The sequence below is a fragment of the Brassica oleracea genome, chromosome C5 (genome assembly GCF_000695525.1).
Source record: "Brassica oleracea var. oleracea cultivar TO1000 chromosome C5, BOL, whole genome shotgun sequence".
NCBI classification, from domain to species: Eukaryota; Viridiplantae; Streptophyta; class Magnoliopsida; order Brassicales; family Brassicaceae; genus Brassica; species Brassica oleracea.
The window spans coordinates 30,842,515-30,858,107 of record NC_027752.1 but is presented as its reverse complement, the minus strand read 5'-3'; the positions used below and the strand labels follow the sequence as shown (position 1 = coordinate 30,858,107).

At 43.1% G+C, this 15,593-nt stretch overlaps 1 protein-coding gene across 1 annotated transcript; it reads right to left on the bottom strand.

Annotated features, from left to right (window-relative positions):
- Positions 1–14,410: 14,410 nt before the first annotated feature.
- Positions 14,411–15,301, bottom strand: LOC106344978. Its single transcript, XM_013784260.1, has one exon. The coding sequence runs from the start codon at positions 15,299–15,301 to the stop codon at positions 14,411–14,413; it is 891 nt and encodes a 296-aa protein (XP_013639714.1).
- Between the last annotated feature and the right edge of the window lie 292 nt (positions 15,302–15,593).

Below are 15,593 nucleotides of genomic sequence, written 5' to 3'. Positions count from 1 at the left end.
AAGCTCTTCTAATGGTAGCCAAAATGCTTCTTCTCCCAAACTAGGTCTTTAGGCCAGTCTGCCTCTAAAATGATATAAAACCCTAGTACATATAGCCTCACAGGCGGCTTAAGGCTTAGGTTGTAATTAATAAACTTTATGGAAATGAAGTCTTCTAATTTCGTGATTAATCCTCGAGTGATCCAATATCGATCGATGGCGCTCAACGGCTGTCGATCGATTTTAATTGGCTCTGGTCGATCGGTATTGCTCTTCAAGCGTCGATCGACTCTATAGGCGTAAAAGTACTCCAAAGTGTCCCAAAAGCATCATTTCCTTCTATCAAGTAGCTGAACCTGTAATTGCTTTGAAAAAACTCTAAAACATAATATATATATCTTAAAACACTTATATACCATGACTAAAAATGGGTGAAATCCATGGTATATCACCTATCTTGTCCTAAAGATGGGGATGGCACTCGCTTCCACGGACGCGTCGTTTACACGAACAAAGAAGAAGTGATCTTTCCAATCATGGAAGTTCGACAAGAACCCCGATATGATCATCATGTTCGTCCGAGACCTCAACTGAGCTATGGCCGAATTCCCCCGGGCTGCAGCAGCGCTTCAAGATGATCGGCGTCCAGGGTCGTAGCCAACTGGGAACTCAACACCAAAATCCCGACAATGTGCTGCAAACCGCACGTGTTGACCTGGCCGATCGAAAACTTGAATCGATCAAACAGCTGCACGATGATTTCCGGAATGGGAGACCATAGGTTTCACTGCATCAGGTATGCCTCATAGCACGTGAAGTAGCCTTTAGGCGGATACCCAGAAACTTCCCCAGCATCTGGGAGACGAAACTCGACCAACTCCGGTGTTCTGCAGAAACTCCGAACGGCGGAAATCCCATTCGGACAGCTCTTGCTCAGACAGTCCTCCACAGGGTTAGCACGAAACAGAGGAGGAGCCCATGTCCCGCATCAAGAAGGCTTTACTTCACCCCTAGCCGCCCAGTACGCCTCGGCCTCCTCGGGACCAACCGAATGTTCCGCAAACTCCACCTTTGGCGCAACATCATCATGTTGCGAGCTAGAGTTGTCGGGGGCAGAACTATCGCGATGAGATTTGGTGGAAGCTTTTTTCCTTGAAGACATGATTCTTTTTTTTTTAAAAAAAGAGAGGGTTTTTATCAAGGAGAGAGAAGATAGAAAAGGATCTTTCTATCTTGAGAAGAAGTTTGTGGAAATGAGCAAGTAAAGAATTTGAAAACTTACTCCACATACATATAGACATAAGAATCCACTAGACATTGGATTCCGCCTAACTTACCCGACATACTCAATCCGCTCGCAAGAACATCATGATTCTAACGAGCTGGGGGGCTAACTGTTGGGGGCAAAAATCGGTTACGACGAAAACAATGTTAAAAACTTCTGAAGAAATGTCTTCTTTGAAAAAAATAAATAAAATTCAAAAGAAAAGAGAAGTGGAAGAACCTAAATCGAGTTTAGTAACAACTCCGAAAAGGAATGACACGATAAGTCATCGAGAAATGTTACTCTAGGCCTTGGACAAACGATCCCGAACGACGAAACAACTATTAGGCCATATCATCCAAACCGAACGCACCGTCCAACTCGCCGAACGGGCGAGATGGATCGAACGCACCGTCCAACTCGCCCGTTCGACGAGTTGGACCGAACGAACCGTCCAACACGCCCGTTCGGAGAGTTGGATCAAATAACCTGCCTTCATCCCGTCCTTGTAGCTCCCTCCTTCGGGATTGTATCGAACCTACTCTTGTTTCGTCTCGATCGGAGTCATCGTTGGAACTTTAAGATTTAAAATCCGAAAGAACTCGTTATCTCGTATGAAGTTCGAATTGATCATATGAAATGGAAACGGTTAACTAAACACCTCGAACTGCCTCCGCTATACGAGAAATTCAAACTTTCTTTGGAACCGACTTCGTTTCGTAAGCGCTCTTTCGATAAATCGTAAAAACGCTCAAGTCGTAAAACGGACCGAAAGGGTCCATAGCGCGGCTAGAAGCCCACTTACGATCTTATATGAAATCGAGCGCAATCTTTATGACGGTTTATCTTTTACTTCGTTGGAGAAGATAAATGTCAAGTTCAGAAGATAAATGTGAGGTTTCCAAAGATAAACGTGAAGATCGAGGGCAGAAAGGGGAAAGAGCAAACCGCCTCTAGCGGAGTATATAAGAATGTCGAGGTTGAAGATGCAGAGGGAGACAATTTTTCTACTCAGAGCAAAACTTTGCACTTAGAGCAATAGGCAATTTTCCATTTTTTTTATCGAGCTGCGACTCAACTAGGTTTTTGCAGTCTTAGGTTGTTAGAACTCGGAAACTCGCCGGCAGCTCTTGCAGCCAAGGCTCTTACGTTGTTGTAACGCTCATACGCAGATTCGGAATAAGACATCCTTTGCTTTCTTTTACGATTCTCTTATTTTATTTCGTCTGTGTATTTCGTGTTCTGATTGCTTGGCATGTGGATTAGAAGATATCCGGGACCTCTGAGAAATTAGGGTTTTCCTAACTTTCCTAAATCAACGGAAATCGACAGTGCAAATTTCAGTTCCCACATGTACCGTACCAAAGGATGTGGTATCTACCAATTACAGACAGATTGAAAATATTGTACCAATCTGAGCAGACTGCTGGAGGGATGAGATGGCATGCCGAGCGTACACAGACAGATGGTGAGATGACTCATCCATTAGATGCAAAATCTTGGATACATTTTAACAAAGTACATCCAGATTTTGCTAGCATTAGCCGAAATGTGTATCTTGGATTATGCACATATGAATTTAGTCCATTTGGAATGTCAAGGATACAATATTCATTGTGGCCAGTCTTTCTTACGCCATACAACCTGCCATCGGAGATGTGCATGCAACGAGAGTTTCTATTCTGGACCATATTAATACCTGGTCTAAAACATCCAAAAAGTTCTCTGGATGTTTTTTTACAACCACTGATAAAAGACTTGAAATATTTATGGTCAACAGGGGTGAGGACGTATGATTGCTAAATGAAGACGAATTTTACGATGCGAGCGATGCTTTTGTGGACCATAAGTGACTTTCTTTCTTATGGGATGTTGTCTGGATGGACTACACATGGGAAATTATCTTGTCCATATTGTAATGGAATGACATATGCATTTCAATTGAAGAATGGTAGGAAGACAAGTTGGTTCGAATGTCACAGTCCATTTCTTCCCATCAACCATCCGTATTGAAGAAACAAGACATTGTTTAGGCGTAAAAGGGTTGTGAGAGACACTCCTCCTCCATATTTAACTGGAGAGCAAATTGAAACACAAATTTATTACTACGGAGCTTAAGAAATAGTACGTTGAAGTGGTAATTGGCATGTTCCCAGTAATATGTCTGATTATTACGGAGTTCAGCACAACTGGCACAAGAAGAGTATATTTTGGGAGTTGCCATACTGGAAGGATCTTCTTTTGCGCCACAACCTCGATGTGATGCATATAGAGAAGATTTTTTTTGAGAACATCGTGAATACAATATTGAATGTCCCAGGGAAGACAAAAGATAGCAAAAAATCGAGGTTGGACTTACTTGATATTTTCTCAAGATTTGAGTTACATATAAAAAGCAATGGACAAGTTCCCGTTCTGATATTCAGATTGTCATCAGAACAAAAGTCGGTGTTGTTCAACTGGGTGGCATCAGAAGTGAAGTTCTCCGATGTGTATGTTTCAATTCTCTCTAGATGTGTTGAAAAAGGTCAAAAGTTCCCTGGAATGAAGAGTCCTGATTGTCATGTCTTTATGCAACGACTACTTCCCTTTCCATTTGCGGAGCTACTTCCAACAAAAGAACATGAAGCACTTGCAGGTAATATATTACGCATTAATTTCTTTATTGCTCTATAATATGCACAAATAAATAATATGACTAGTAATGTGTTTAATTATTTCCTTGTTATTTCAAGGCATTGGAGCATTTTTCAGGGACCTAAGCACACGCACTCTTAAAGAGGATGTCGTAGAACAACTTCATGAGAACATTCTCATCTTATTGTGCAACTTGGAGATGATATTTCCTTCGGCATTTTTTGACGTCATGGAGCACCTAGCTGTCCACCTCCCATATGAGGCAATGCTTCGTGGACCTGTACATTACAGATGGATGTAATAGTATGAGCGGGCCATGACATATTTGAAGGGAAAAGCAAAAAACCTCGCCAAAGTTGAAGGTTCTATAATTGCTGGAAGTTTGACGGAAGAAACATTTCACTTCACATCGTACTACTTTGAACCAAAAGTACGTACTTAGAAAAGAGCTCCAAGAAGATATGATGATGGTGGTGACGCGCCAACATATGCAGTTGATGGTGTTCCCGACATTTTTAGCCAGATTGAGCGATTCGGTGGGAAATTGAAAGAGGTTTGGTGGTCGAGTGATGAAGATGCCCATAGTGCACACACTTATATTCTACTCAATTGCAAGGATCTATTGATGCGTTATTTTGAAAGGTAACATATATGGAAACTTCTAATCAAACACATTATGTATAAATTATATAACTTTGAAATGATTAATTAATAGAAAATGTGATTTTACGGCCTATTTGTTACTCAAGTCGAAGAAACATTCCCAGGTATATCTACAAGTGAGGTCGACAGAAGGAAATATCAACACTTTATTAAGTGGTTGAAGGGTCAAGTATTAACCCAACTTTGTAAGTTGGCATACATGATTTGTATTCGCCGTTAGTATGATTAATTTCAAAGTTCTATTTATTTTTGCATGTTGATTATTACGATCCAGATTACCCCACATAGTTTCACGAATTAGTTCAAGGTCCAGTTGCAAAAGGTCACCACATCACCGATGTATTTCACACGAGGCTTTACTTTTGATACATATGAGTATGGTAGACAGCGCGCGACAAGTAATTATGGAATATGTGTGAAAGGCGAAACAAATTTCTACAGGATCTTGCAAGAGATTACTGAAGTGGAACTCCCAGGGTTATTGAAGCTGAAATGCGTTCTCTTCAAATGTGACTCGTTCGACCCCGTCGTCAACAGAGGTATTCGGTTTAACAAATTCGGTGTAGTTGATGTCCATGGTGGACGAAGGTACAACAAATTTGAGCCTTTCATATTAGCTTCGTAAGCAGACCAAGTTAGCTTCCTTCCATACCCTCGGATGAGAGAATCAAGAATAAATTGGTTAGCCATTATCAAATTTACACCTTGTGGACGAATAATCGGTGGAGAAGAACAAACTTTGTAAGAAGAACACATCAATGAAGTCGAAGAACCTGAACAACAAACTGATGACTTCCTCCTCATTGATCCGCATAATCGTGAGTACGAAGATCATCCTGACGATACCACGAACGAAGCTGTTGAAGACGAGTTTAATGAAAATGATGATGTTTCTAGTGATGACGAGAATGTCAATGATGTATCCGAATGATGATGCAATTTTTTTTAATATGATTTACTTTCAGACTTAATGCATTTGTTTAGTGTGTTTAATTAATCATGAAAATTAAATTATATAATTTGGTTCTGTGTAAGGCAATTGGGGGTTTGGGGTTTGGAAATAATAGATTGAGATTAAAAGTTAAGGAACTTGGGGTTTGGGGTTCGGGTTATAGGGATTTACAAATATTCCTCGTAACCTCCTCGTAAACAAAAGCACGGGCCTTGTTATTTTCCCATAAATTAACGAGCTCTTTACGATGAAATTTAAAAACACGGGCCTTGTTATTTCCTAGTAAATTAACGTGGTCTTTACGACGAAATTTAAAAACACGGGCCTTTTTATTTCCTCTTAAATTCACGAGGTCTTTACGACGAAATTTAAAAACACGGGCCTTGATATTTCCAAGTAAATTAATGAGGCCTTTACGACAAATTTAAAAATGCAATTGATTTTGTGTAAGGCAATTGGGGTTTGGGGTTTAGGGTTTCGGGTTTCGGGTTTTAGGAATTTACATATATTCGTCGTAAAAGAAAATACGGGCCTTGCTACTTTCTTGTAAAATAAAACACGGGCCTTTCTACTTCCTTGTAATTTAACGAGGACTTTATGACGAAATATCAAAAACGAAAACACCGGCCTTGCTAATTTCTCTTAATTTCACGAGGAATTTTTGATAAAATATAACTCTCTATATATACCCAAACCATCTCACTTCTGATTTCGTAGTCACCTCCTCTCCTATACCTAGCAAGGTACCCCTCTCTACTTCCTCTCTAGTTTAGCTTAGGTGGTTAGTTTAGGGTAATTAGTGTTGATTAGGTGGTTAGTGTAGGGAATTTGTAATAGGTTTTCCGTTGAATATATAGGATGATGATTTTTAAATGTTAATTAATAATCTATTTATATGTTTTTGGTTAATAATGAAGATTTTTTTTTCAGATGGTTAGAAAGAACAAGAAAACATCGCATTACAGAGAGATGTTTGGTGAGCCTCGTAGTTGTACAGGCGCATCATCTTCTTCAGCTCCCAGTTCTTCGATTCCAGAGACTGTCCCCGGCTCTCAGTCTTATCAGAGAGTCTCTCAGTCGCCTCCTTTTGGTGCACCACTAGTTCCTCCGTATGTTGCACCACCGGTTCCTCGGTTTGATGCGCCACCCACCATCATGATCATGTTCCAGAGGAGGCACCTCCTCCGATGGCGGCCGGGATTCATCCCGATTTGCTGGTGCCGCCGATTACTCCTTATTCTATGTACACCGTCGAGGACCTTCTCGCTCAGCCAGGCAGAGAAGGTTTACCAGTCTTTGACCCCGACCGACCGGACGAAACATTGGTACGTTACATTTTTACAGTGAAATTATTTTATAACAAAAAATAATTAATTTAAATACTTTTTATTTGTTTTTTTCAGGTTTGGGGTTTACGGTTCTGTCGCTCGGATCGTAACCAAGGTGATCAAATGCTACTTCCCCTACGCTCATCCGAACTGGAAATTGACGCCGGACCACGTCAGAAAGACGTGGTTCAAAATGTTCGCTGTAAGTTACTATTAATTAATTATATAGACTTTATGTTTTATTATTACGATTTTTTATTATTTTTAAACGAATTATTAATCTAATATTTTCTGTTACAGCCAAAATATCCTTGGTCCAAAGGGGTGAACGAGAGGGTGAATACAACGTTTTTTGGGAAGGCAAAAGGTCGATTGTTGGACACGGTATCCAACTGGAAGGATGATTGGATCGTGAAGGGTTATGAGCACGTAAAACCCGCTGAGCTCACCACGGTAGTGTGGGATGACCTCATCCGTTATCGGAACCTCCCATCGTCCATTAAAGTCTCCAACAGTTGCTCCGCCTCCCCTCTGACGAAAGATGAACATGGCAACGGGCCAACGCTTCACACTACGGGTCAAAAACCCCACGCCGGTGTCCGTTTGGATATGGTAAATATTTTAATTAATTAATTTTTAAAAAATATTTTAATTAATTAATTTTTTAATATATTCGAACTTCTTAAATATTTTTTAGGCCAAAGAGACGAGATTTCTCCCGTCTTTTAAGGTTCTTTACGAGAGGACCCACAAGAACAAGGCTGGACAATTTGTAGATCCTAAGTCCAAGCAAATCTACAATGAGGTGGTTGCTCGTATTGAAGACCGTCAAACCCAGTTGACCCATCAGTCCCCCGATGGAATACCGGTTCCATTATCTACACCTGAAGTGGATCAGATTAACAAGGTGGTAAAAGTTTTTAAATCTTTTATTATTATTATTCATTTAATCTAATTTTTTTTATCACTAACATTAATCTTTTTTTTTAAGGTTGTCCCTAAGAAAAAGGGACGTACGTTGGGGATTGGTTCCGTCAACGTTGTCCCAAGAGCGACATCGTCTTATGGTCAGAGACGGGCTGATGAAGTCACTCAGCTGCGTTCCGAGTTGAACTCGACGCGGTCTGCGTTCACAGCTCGTATGGGTTCAGTCGAGGGTTTTCTGGACGTTCTAGCGGCTGGAAATCCTCATTTGGAGACCATGTTGGCGGAGATACGGAAACAAAATCCCATTCCCGAGCCACCCCGCACACAGGAGGATGAAGAAGAAGTACAATGGAGGAGTCAAGACCTCTTCGACGAGATGCAGAACAACAATAACGTCCCTTAGTTTTTTTTTCTACTTTTTATTGTATTATAAATTTGAAACTTAAATATTTATAAAATATTTTCGTATTGATTTATTATTTATATTTTTCAAGAATTTTGAAATAAATTTTAAAATAAATTTGATTATATTTTTGGTTTTGTAAAAAATAAAGAATCGAAGCAAATTCGTAGCTAAATTACGTCTAATTAACGAAAAAACTGAGCAATTGTTACCGAGGAATTTACCACGAAAGACACGCAGATTTGTTGTAAATGTTACATGTAAAGAATGTCGAAATTAAGGGTCTAATTTACGAGGAAAAGTTTTACATGTACATTACGAGGAAACTTTTTACGTGTACTTTACTAGGAAAATGTTTACATGGCTTTTACGAGGAAATAGTTTACGTGTCTTTTACGACGAAATTATTCACACAACTTTACGAAGAAATCTTTCCTCGTAACTTTACGACGAATTAGCGAGAAAACTTGCGTTACGCCGAACGTTTAACAAGGAAATGGCTTTCGTAGTTAATTTGTCGTAAATTCTGTTTTACGACGAAATAACCACGAAAACGGTTGTCGTTATACATGCATTTTCTTGTAGTGTTTTTGCCCAAATGGAGTAATGCTGGAAGACCACTCCGCAAACAGCATGTTCTGAGAAATCTGGCTCTCCAAATATAGCATATTAGGACGGCATCAGGTTTAGCCAATCATCATTTACCAACACCCTGTCAAGTTTCTTTGCAATAAGGTTTGTTTTGCTCTTATTTGTCCAGGTAAACGTTGGCCCTCTGAAAGTCAAGTCTGCCAAATCAGTATCCAGTAACACTTCTCTAAAAAATCTTGTTTTCGCATCAACGTTGAGAGTGTTCCTCAGGGTTTGGTGTTTGGTTGAAATCCCCTAAGACGATCCATGGCTTGTTTAAGATTCTCAAATCTGACTTCAAGTAAGACAGTTCATTCCAGAGGTCTTTCCTTAGCTCATAATCATTTGAAGCGTACACAATAGAGGTGATGAAAGTCTCAGACTGGTTTGGGAATAATACCTCAGTGGTTATCATCTGAAAAGATTTGCTTAGCACGGAGACTCTTACAGATGGGTCCCAGACAATCCAAATCTTTCCTAATTCCGAGAACATATAATTTTCTTCAAAACCTCACCCAGGTAGGATCCCAGTAACAAACTTCTGGTTCTTTGGCTGCTTCACATGGGTTTCTATAATACCTCCAAAAAGTGGTGTATTTTTCTTCCACCATTTCCTAAATCCGACGCGGTGCCTATATACATTAAAACCCCACACGTTCCAGCAGAAAGGTCTATCCACATAGATATTAGTGTTTTGAGGCAGTTACCCCTCGATTTTTCTTCTTATTCCTTCTCGATAGGACTTTTATATATTGAAGCTCTTCCTCCGGATCTCCATCTGTTGGGGAAAAATACTCAGGTATTGAATTCCTCCAGACCCAAGCAGGACACCGGCCTCTGGGTCCTCGCCAGGAGACACCCCGGGTGTTAGGGGATTTTTGTGTAGGATCTTTTAGAGTACTACGGAACGATGGATACGCTATGTTTCGTATAGATTTATAGGTATTTCGTAAGGGTTTATGAGAGATTAGAGAAAAGAGACTTGAAGAGATCTTTATTGAGGAGACAAGCAAGGATTACAAGTATTTTTGGTATGAACCCTAACCCTAGCCGTCTAAGTATCATCTCTAAGCCTAAAAATGTCGATCCCTCATTCTAGGGTTTGGGTTCCTCTTATATAGTCGTCTATAGGTCGGTTCTTGTCGGTTGAAGTAGATGGAAGTCTTCCATATTCGGAAGTATGGAAGATTCTCCTTATCGGCAATTTGCCTTTTCTTGGAGCCGGAGGCGGTTCCTGGAGCCGATACCGGGGTACTCGATATTGGGGACCAGAACGCTTCTGGAATGGGGACCCGAAGATCAGGGTCCTGCCTGGGGTTCGGAGGAAAATGATACCTGAGTATTTTTCCCCAACAGTTTGCCCCTTATTTCTCGATTTCGTCATCGATTACGGGGAATAACTTGTGCACTCAAGTCAACCAGGGTTGCTCATTCTCAGCAGGTATCCCTCGGGCATGACAGCATTCCAGGAGCTCATCTTTTGGGTTCTTCGTAGGCTGGAATTTCTTCTTCGGACCCAAGTGAGAGACGGTTTCTCTGTAGAGGACCCAGCCTTGGTCGTGTTTCTTCAGGTTCTTTGAATCTCCCATGAGGACAGAGTCTGGTGTTTCGATGATCTCTTCCGGAGATTCTTGAGATCCGATATCTTGAAGAGGACATCTCCGGCCTTTATTCCTTTTCACATAATTTCCTCTCTCGCGGCGTATTCCTTTTTTCGCGAAGATCGTCCTTTCCTTTTCTTCCAGGCCTGGCCACTTTTGAGGATCCTTCAGAATATCGGACAATATGAATATTTCCTTTTTTCAGCAGCTCTAGGGGAAGAGAAACTTGGTGTATATAAAGATTTGCAACGCATTCGAGTAGCTCCAACCCGTCTTGAGCTTCTGATCTTCTGAGATGAATCCCGATATCTCAGCTTTCCCGTCGTTATACGTGGGTGAACATACAAGACTGCGTCGTCTTTCCGCCGACCCTTTCTCATCTCCTACCTCCGTATGGGGAGAGATTTCGGAAGCTGATAATGAGGCAGTTCCGATGGCACCCCTGAGGCAGCGTTGCTCCTACTTCCTCGATGATGGCCCGCGTTCCGAGATCCAGGAGGAGAGCTTTATCAATATCCAGAAGAAGTTTGCTATTCCTCCCTCGGTGGTGATGAGATGTCCTTCCGAGTTTGAACGGGCTCCGGATGGACGATCTAATGAGATAGCCATCTATGAAGCGTATCTGGAGGCAGGTTTCCGAGTTGGCGTCCCCTCTATCATTGCCGAGGTGTCTTCATTCTTTTGCTTATGTCCTTCTCAGCTTACTCCCCCGACCTGGAGAACTCTAATGGCTATTCAAGTTCTTGGGGAATTTCATGGCTTTGTCGTTGGAGTACATGAGATCTTGTACTCTTACTATTTCGCTCCATTGGTGAGCAAGCCGGGATTCTATCACCTTCGGTCTCGCGATGGTACTCCTTTGGTAGAGGAGCCTTCAAGGGGAATCAAGGGTAACTATCCCTTTGGAGACGATTGGGACACACGGTATTTATTTTTGAAGATTCCAGGATCGTCTCCATATCCTTCGTTTTGGCGTACCATGGGTAAGTTACCTTCTTCGTCTTGTTTTTGCCGTTTGTCCGAAACTGATGTTTTATTATGATGACAGATGTAGCTCGTCCGATGTCTTTCATCGGGGAGGTAGTGGCAAAGATCGTGTTGGGAGTTCCTCAATGGTTCCGGTGGGTGAACTTCCTGATGAGCAAGGAGGCTCTACGCCATAGTCGTGTGTGGGGTGAGATTCCGTTCTTTGGTTTCTTCTTGCTGCAATTCTTTCTTCTAATTTTTCGTGCTGTCTTTCTTCAGAGAACGTTGCGAGGCTTCCGGTTTCGATTATCTATGATGAGTATCAAAAGGCAAAGACCCGAAAGAGACGACCCTGTTATACTCCTCCCCCAAGATTGGTTAGAGTTGCTTCGTCGGTCTCTGGTCCTTCCTTCGTTCCTCCGGCTGGTACTGAAGCTCCACCCGCTCGTATCTCTCCTATGGCTGTTCATCAGAGATTGCTCACTGAATTTGTTTCCTTCGTAACCAAGTGCGGGGTATGGCGTTCCATAGGGACCAATCAGTCCTTCGGGCGAGAGCTACGGCTAGATGGGAGCTTATGAAGGAGTGGCTGGATTCATCAGAGATTGCTCACTGAATTTGTTTCCTTCGTAACCAAGTGCGGGGTATGGCGTTCCATAGGGACCAATCAGTCCTCCAGGGGAGAGCTACGGCTAGATGGGAGCTTATGAAGGAGTGGCTGGACAAGAAAGTGGATCACTGGAATCCGGAAGAAGAATATCGCCGTTACCTATTCTGGGCTGAAGGAGTTGACCAGCTAATGACTGGAGGACCGGTTCAAGCAGCTACCTCGGGATCTGCAGCGGGATCGCGATACTCGGGAGATCCGTCTTTTTGAACGTTTAGAGATGCCTTTTTTCGTTTCATGCTGGTGTTTTGAGCTTTTTTCTTTTGAGTAATGCCTTCTACTGTTTTGAACGTTGATCCTTTGCGGTCCCTTTTTAAGAGATTGTTGCTTTTGACTCCTTTCGTGCGCTTTCGTTGAATTGATCCTTTAGCCCCTACTTTGCGTGTTGAATCGTTTATTGGTGGGAATCACTCTTGATTCCTGGGGGCCGTGTGGCGTTTTGGAGAATTCGGAGATCCGGTCGGCCTTGGACCCTGAAGTTTATGGGTTCCTGGGACCGACCCCTGGAATCGTAGCATGATTATGGACCTTGGGTCCGTAGTTTATAGGTATTTGGACCCTGATGTCTTTCAATATTTTGAGTGTTCTTCGGATTTCTCGTGAAAGTTTTGTTATAGGACCTGTAGGCCTAGACCCGGGTTTCGTGTTAACCCGGAATTATGGTTTCGCAGGGACCGTATTCCGCCTCCCTAGGAGAGAATACTACCGGTACCTGTTGGGATTTCGCATTCTACCACTCGGAAGCTGGTTACTATCGAGTTCCCGTGCTGCATGCTGCCTCTGCAGAAGCCACTATCAGACTTATTAAAGTTTTGCTGGTGTGGATGAAAATCCAAGTGCCATACTTTACCACTCTCCACGTCTGGTCAAGCAGTCGAGTGCTCCCTGTATGTCACAGTACTTTGGCACTTCTATATAGCGTCATCTGTATCGTATAACCTGGAGCGTTTTAATACAGGTACTTGTGCGTATAATTTTTGGGGACCCCGATATGCCTTAGGCTATACAGGGGTTTTAGGTAGTATTGACAGCATACTCAGGTTTGTGCAGACCCATTCCTACTTTATGTCTCATACCCATTTGTTTTCACGTGGAAATACCACGTATCAGTGAGGTTGAGCTGGGATTCGAAGGTTTCGTGGAACCTGATCCAGCCCTATATGCCGCTTTAAATATTGTGGCTTTCCTACTACTTTTATAGTCGGAACTATTTCATTATATAAGCTTTGTCCGGAGACTCTTAGCATTCATATAAGTAGGAAGCCAAAATGGTTAAACAATAGATAATAGAGTAATATAAATCTGGATCCGGGGATCCTAATATAGAATAGTAGGTTGCAAGGTGTTCCAAATAGGTAGACTACGTTTTACCTTTGCTTTTTGATATCTCGTGGACTCTGTCCTGTCGTAGAAACTCGTCCCCTTGTTGGGAGATCCCCGTCTCAGCTTGCTCATCATGGCTCCTGGTCGTATGCCATCGGTTGGGTTGGTCCTGGGCCGACAGCTTGGGGTTTCCTCGGATAATGAGCCTGGGGGTTGTGCTCAATGTAGAGAGGGTTCCTCCTTTCATCATCTGGGGGATAGTCCGTCGGGGATCGAATACTCCAAGTGGTTTCTCTACTAGTTTTCTCCCAGGTCTTATCGGGTCTCTTCTGACCTATGGGTCCTTGCATTGCTCATAGGTTGACCTTGCCCCAGAGATCCTATACCGATAGCTATTTTCTTTGGGACCTTGGGGGGGGGGGGTTTATCATGGATGATCCTGCTTCGAGGCGCGTGCCCCTCCTTTGGAAAGGCCAAGGTGTCGTCGGGGATTTAGGATTCCTTGGACTGGGTCTGCGATCGTCTCCACCTGGTTGATTGAGGACTTCAAAAGCTTTCTGAGGTCTGATCCCTTCCGAGTGTACGCAGAAGATTGGTCTCCCGAGTGGTCCTTTACGGGGAAAATGAGGTATCTCATCCTGCTTCTTGGTACTCCTTATCTGGCCGGAGTTTTCAGGGTGCCGAGGTATCTGACAACATGTGGAGATTACACCTGCGGACCGTCACCCTCTCCGACCTGGGGAATGAAGCTTCGCTGGGCCGAACCTGCTGGAGCTTATGAGTTTAGCGCAGATCCTCGACCCTGAACTCTTCCTTGGAGTTATCGTCGCGGGGATCCGGTTCTCCAGATATGATGCTTCGTATCTGGGCCTTGAATCGAAAGGACTCTGGGTTTTGACTACCTCCGAACTAGCTCGATTCAAATCCAAAAGAGACCATACGAAGCGGTCGATGTTAAGCCGGGGAGAATTCCTTGGCCTCCTTCTCTCGTTTCTAACTCGTCGCGTACCTTTCCTGTTGTTAGTCTCAGGTCCCAATACGTGTGGAGCTCGGGACCCACGCTGTAATTGCTATAAGACCTTTGTCTTCCCCTTTAAGGTGGTCTGGTAGCAGGATCGAGAATTTTCTTGATCACCCCTGACGGCCTTGATGCCCCAAGGAGTAGGGAACTTCACCATTTGATGGAGTGTTGAGGGGACAGCTCCCATATCATGGATCCATGGTCTTCCCAAGATCATGTTGTAGGATGATTGGCAGTCGACGAGGAGGAACTTAGTTGACATGTTGAGTCCTTCAGCATAGACTGGAAGAACCACTTCACCGGCGGTTTGCTTCACCTCTCCGCTGAATCCCACCTCTCCGCTGAATCCCACGAGTGGGGTTGTCTTTCTAGTTAAGGCACTTTCATCCAACCCTAGGTCCTGATAGGCGGTCTGGAAGATGATGTTGCTGGAGCTTCCGTTATCTACTAGGATCCTCCTTACCAAGCAGTTTGATACGGTAAGCGATACTACTATAGCGTCATGATGGGGAGCCAGGACCTTCTCTTGCCCCTTCGCCGTGAAGCTTATCTCGACGGTTCCCAAGAGTAGACGTTTTGATTTAGACGTCTCCAGACCAAGTTTGGCGTTTCGAGTGCTCTTCTTTGCAGCTGCATGGCTTATGTCGCTTATCTCTGAACCTCCGGATATGACATGGATTACTTGGTCTTGGCGAGGTGGTGACGCGGGCTTGGTTTCATCAGATTTCCTGGGTGTCTCCTTGCTTAGGAGGTTCTTCGCCTTTTCTGAGAGGAATTCCTGGAGATATCCCATTTGGAGGAGCTCATTGACTTCGATCTTTAATGCGATGCAGTCCTCCGTCTTGTGACCATGGTCACGGTGGAACTCACACCAGAGGTCGGTGTTCCGGAAGGAATCGGGTGCCCTTATCTTCGGGGGCCATTTAACCTGTTGACCCATCTACCTTAGGGAGTTGATTAGCTCTGGTTGGCATACAGACAAGTGTGAGATATATGGCCAGGTAGACACCGACATCCCTTCCGCTCTATCGAGTGGACGGCTCATGTACCTGCCCCGGTGATGTTAGGAGTTTTCAAGGCTCCTAATCAAATGTTGTAGTATAAAAGATTATCGAACCAATCCTAGGTGATTCTGAAGCAAAGGGAATGCAAGTTGGAGAGCAAGATAATCACACAAACACAAAAGATATAGATGAAAAATGATTCAAGATTCAAATTTTCTTTAAAGAGGT

Excerpts from the sequence above, each read along its gene's own strand:
- LOC106344978 (XM_013784260.1), bottom strand. The coding sequence starts at position 15,301 with ATGGGTCAACAGGTTAAATGGCCCCCGAAGATAAGGGCACCCGATTCC.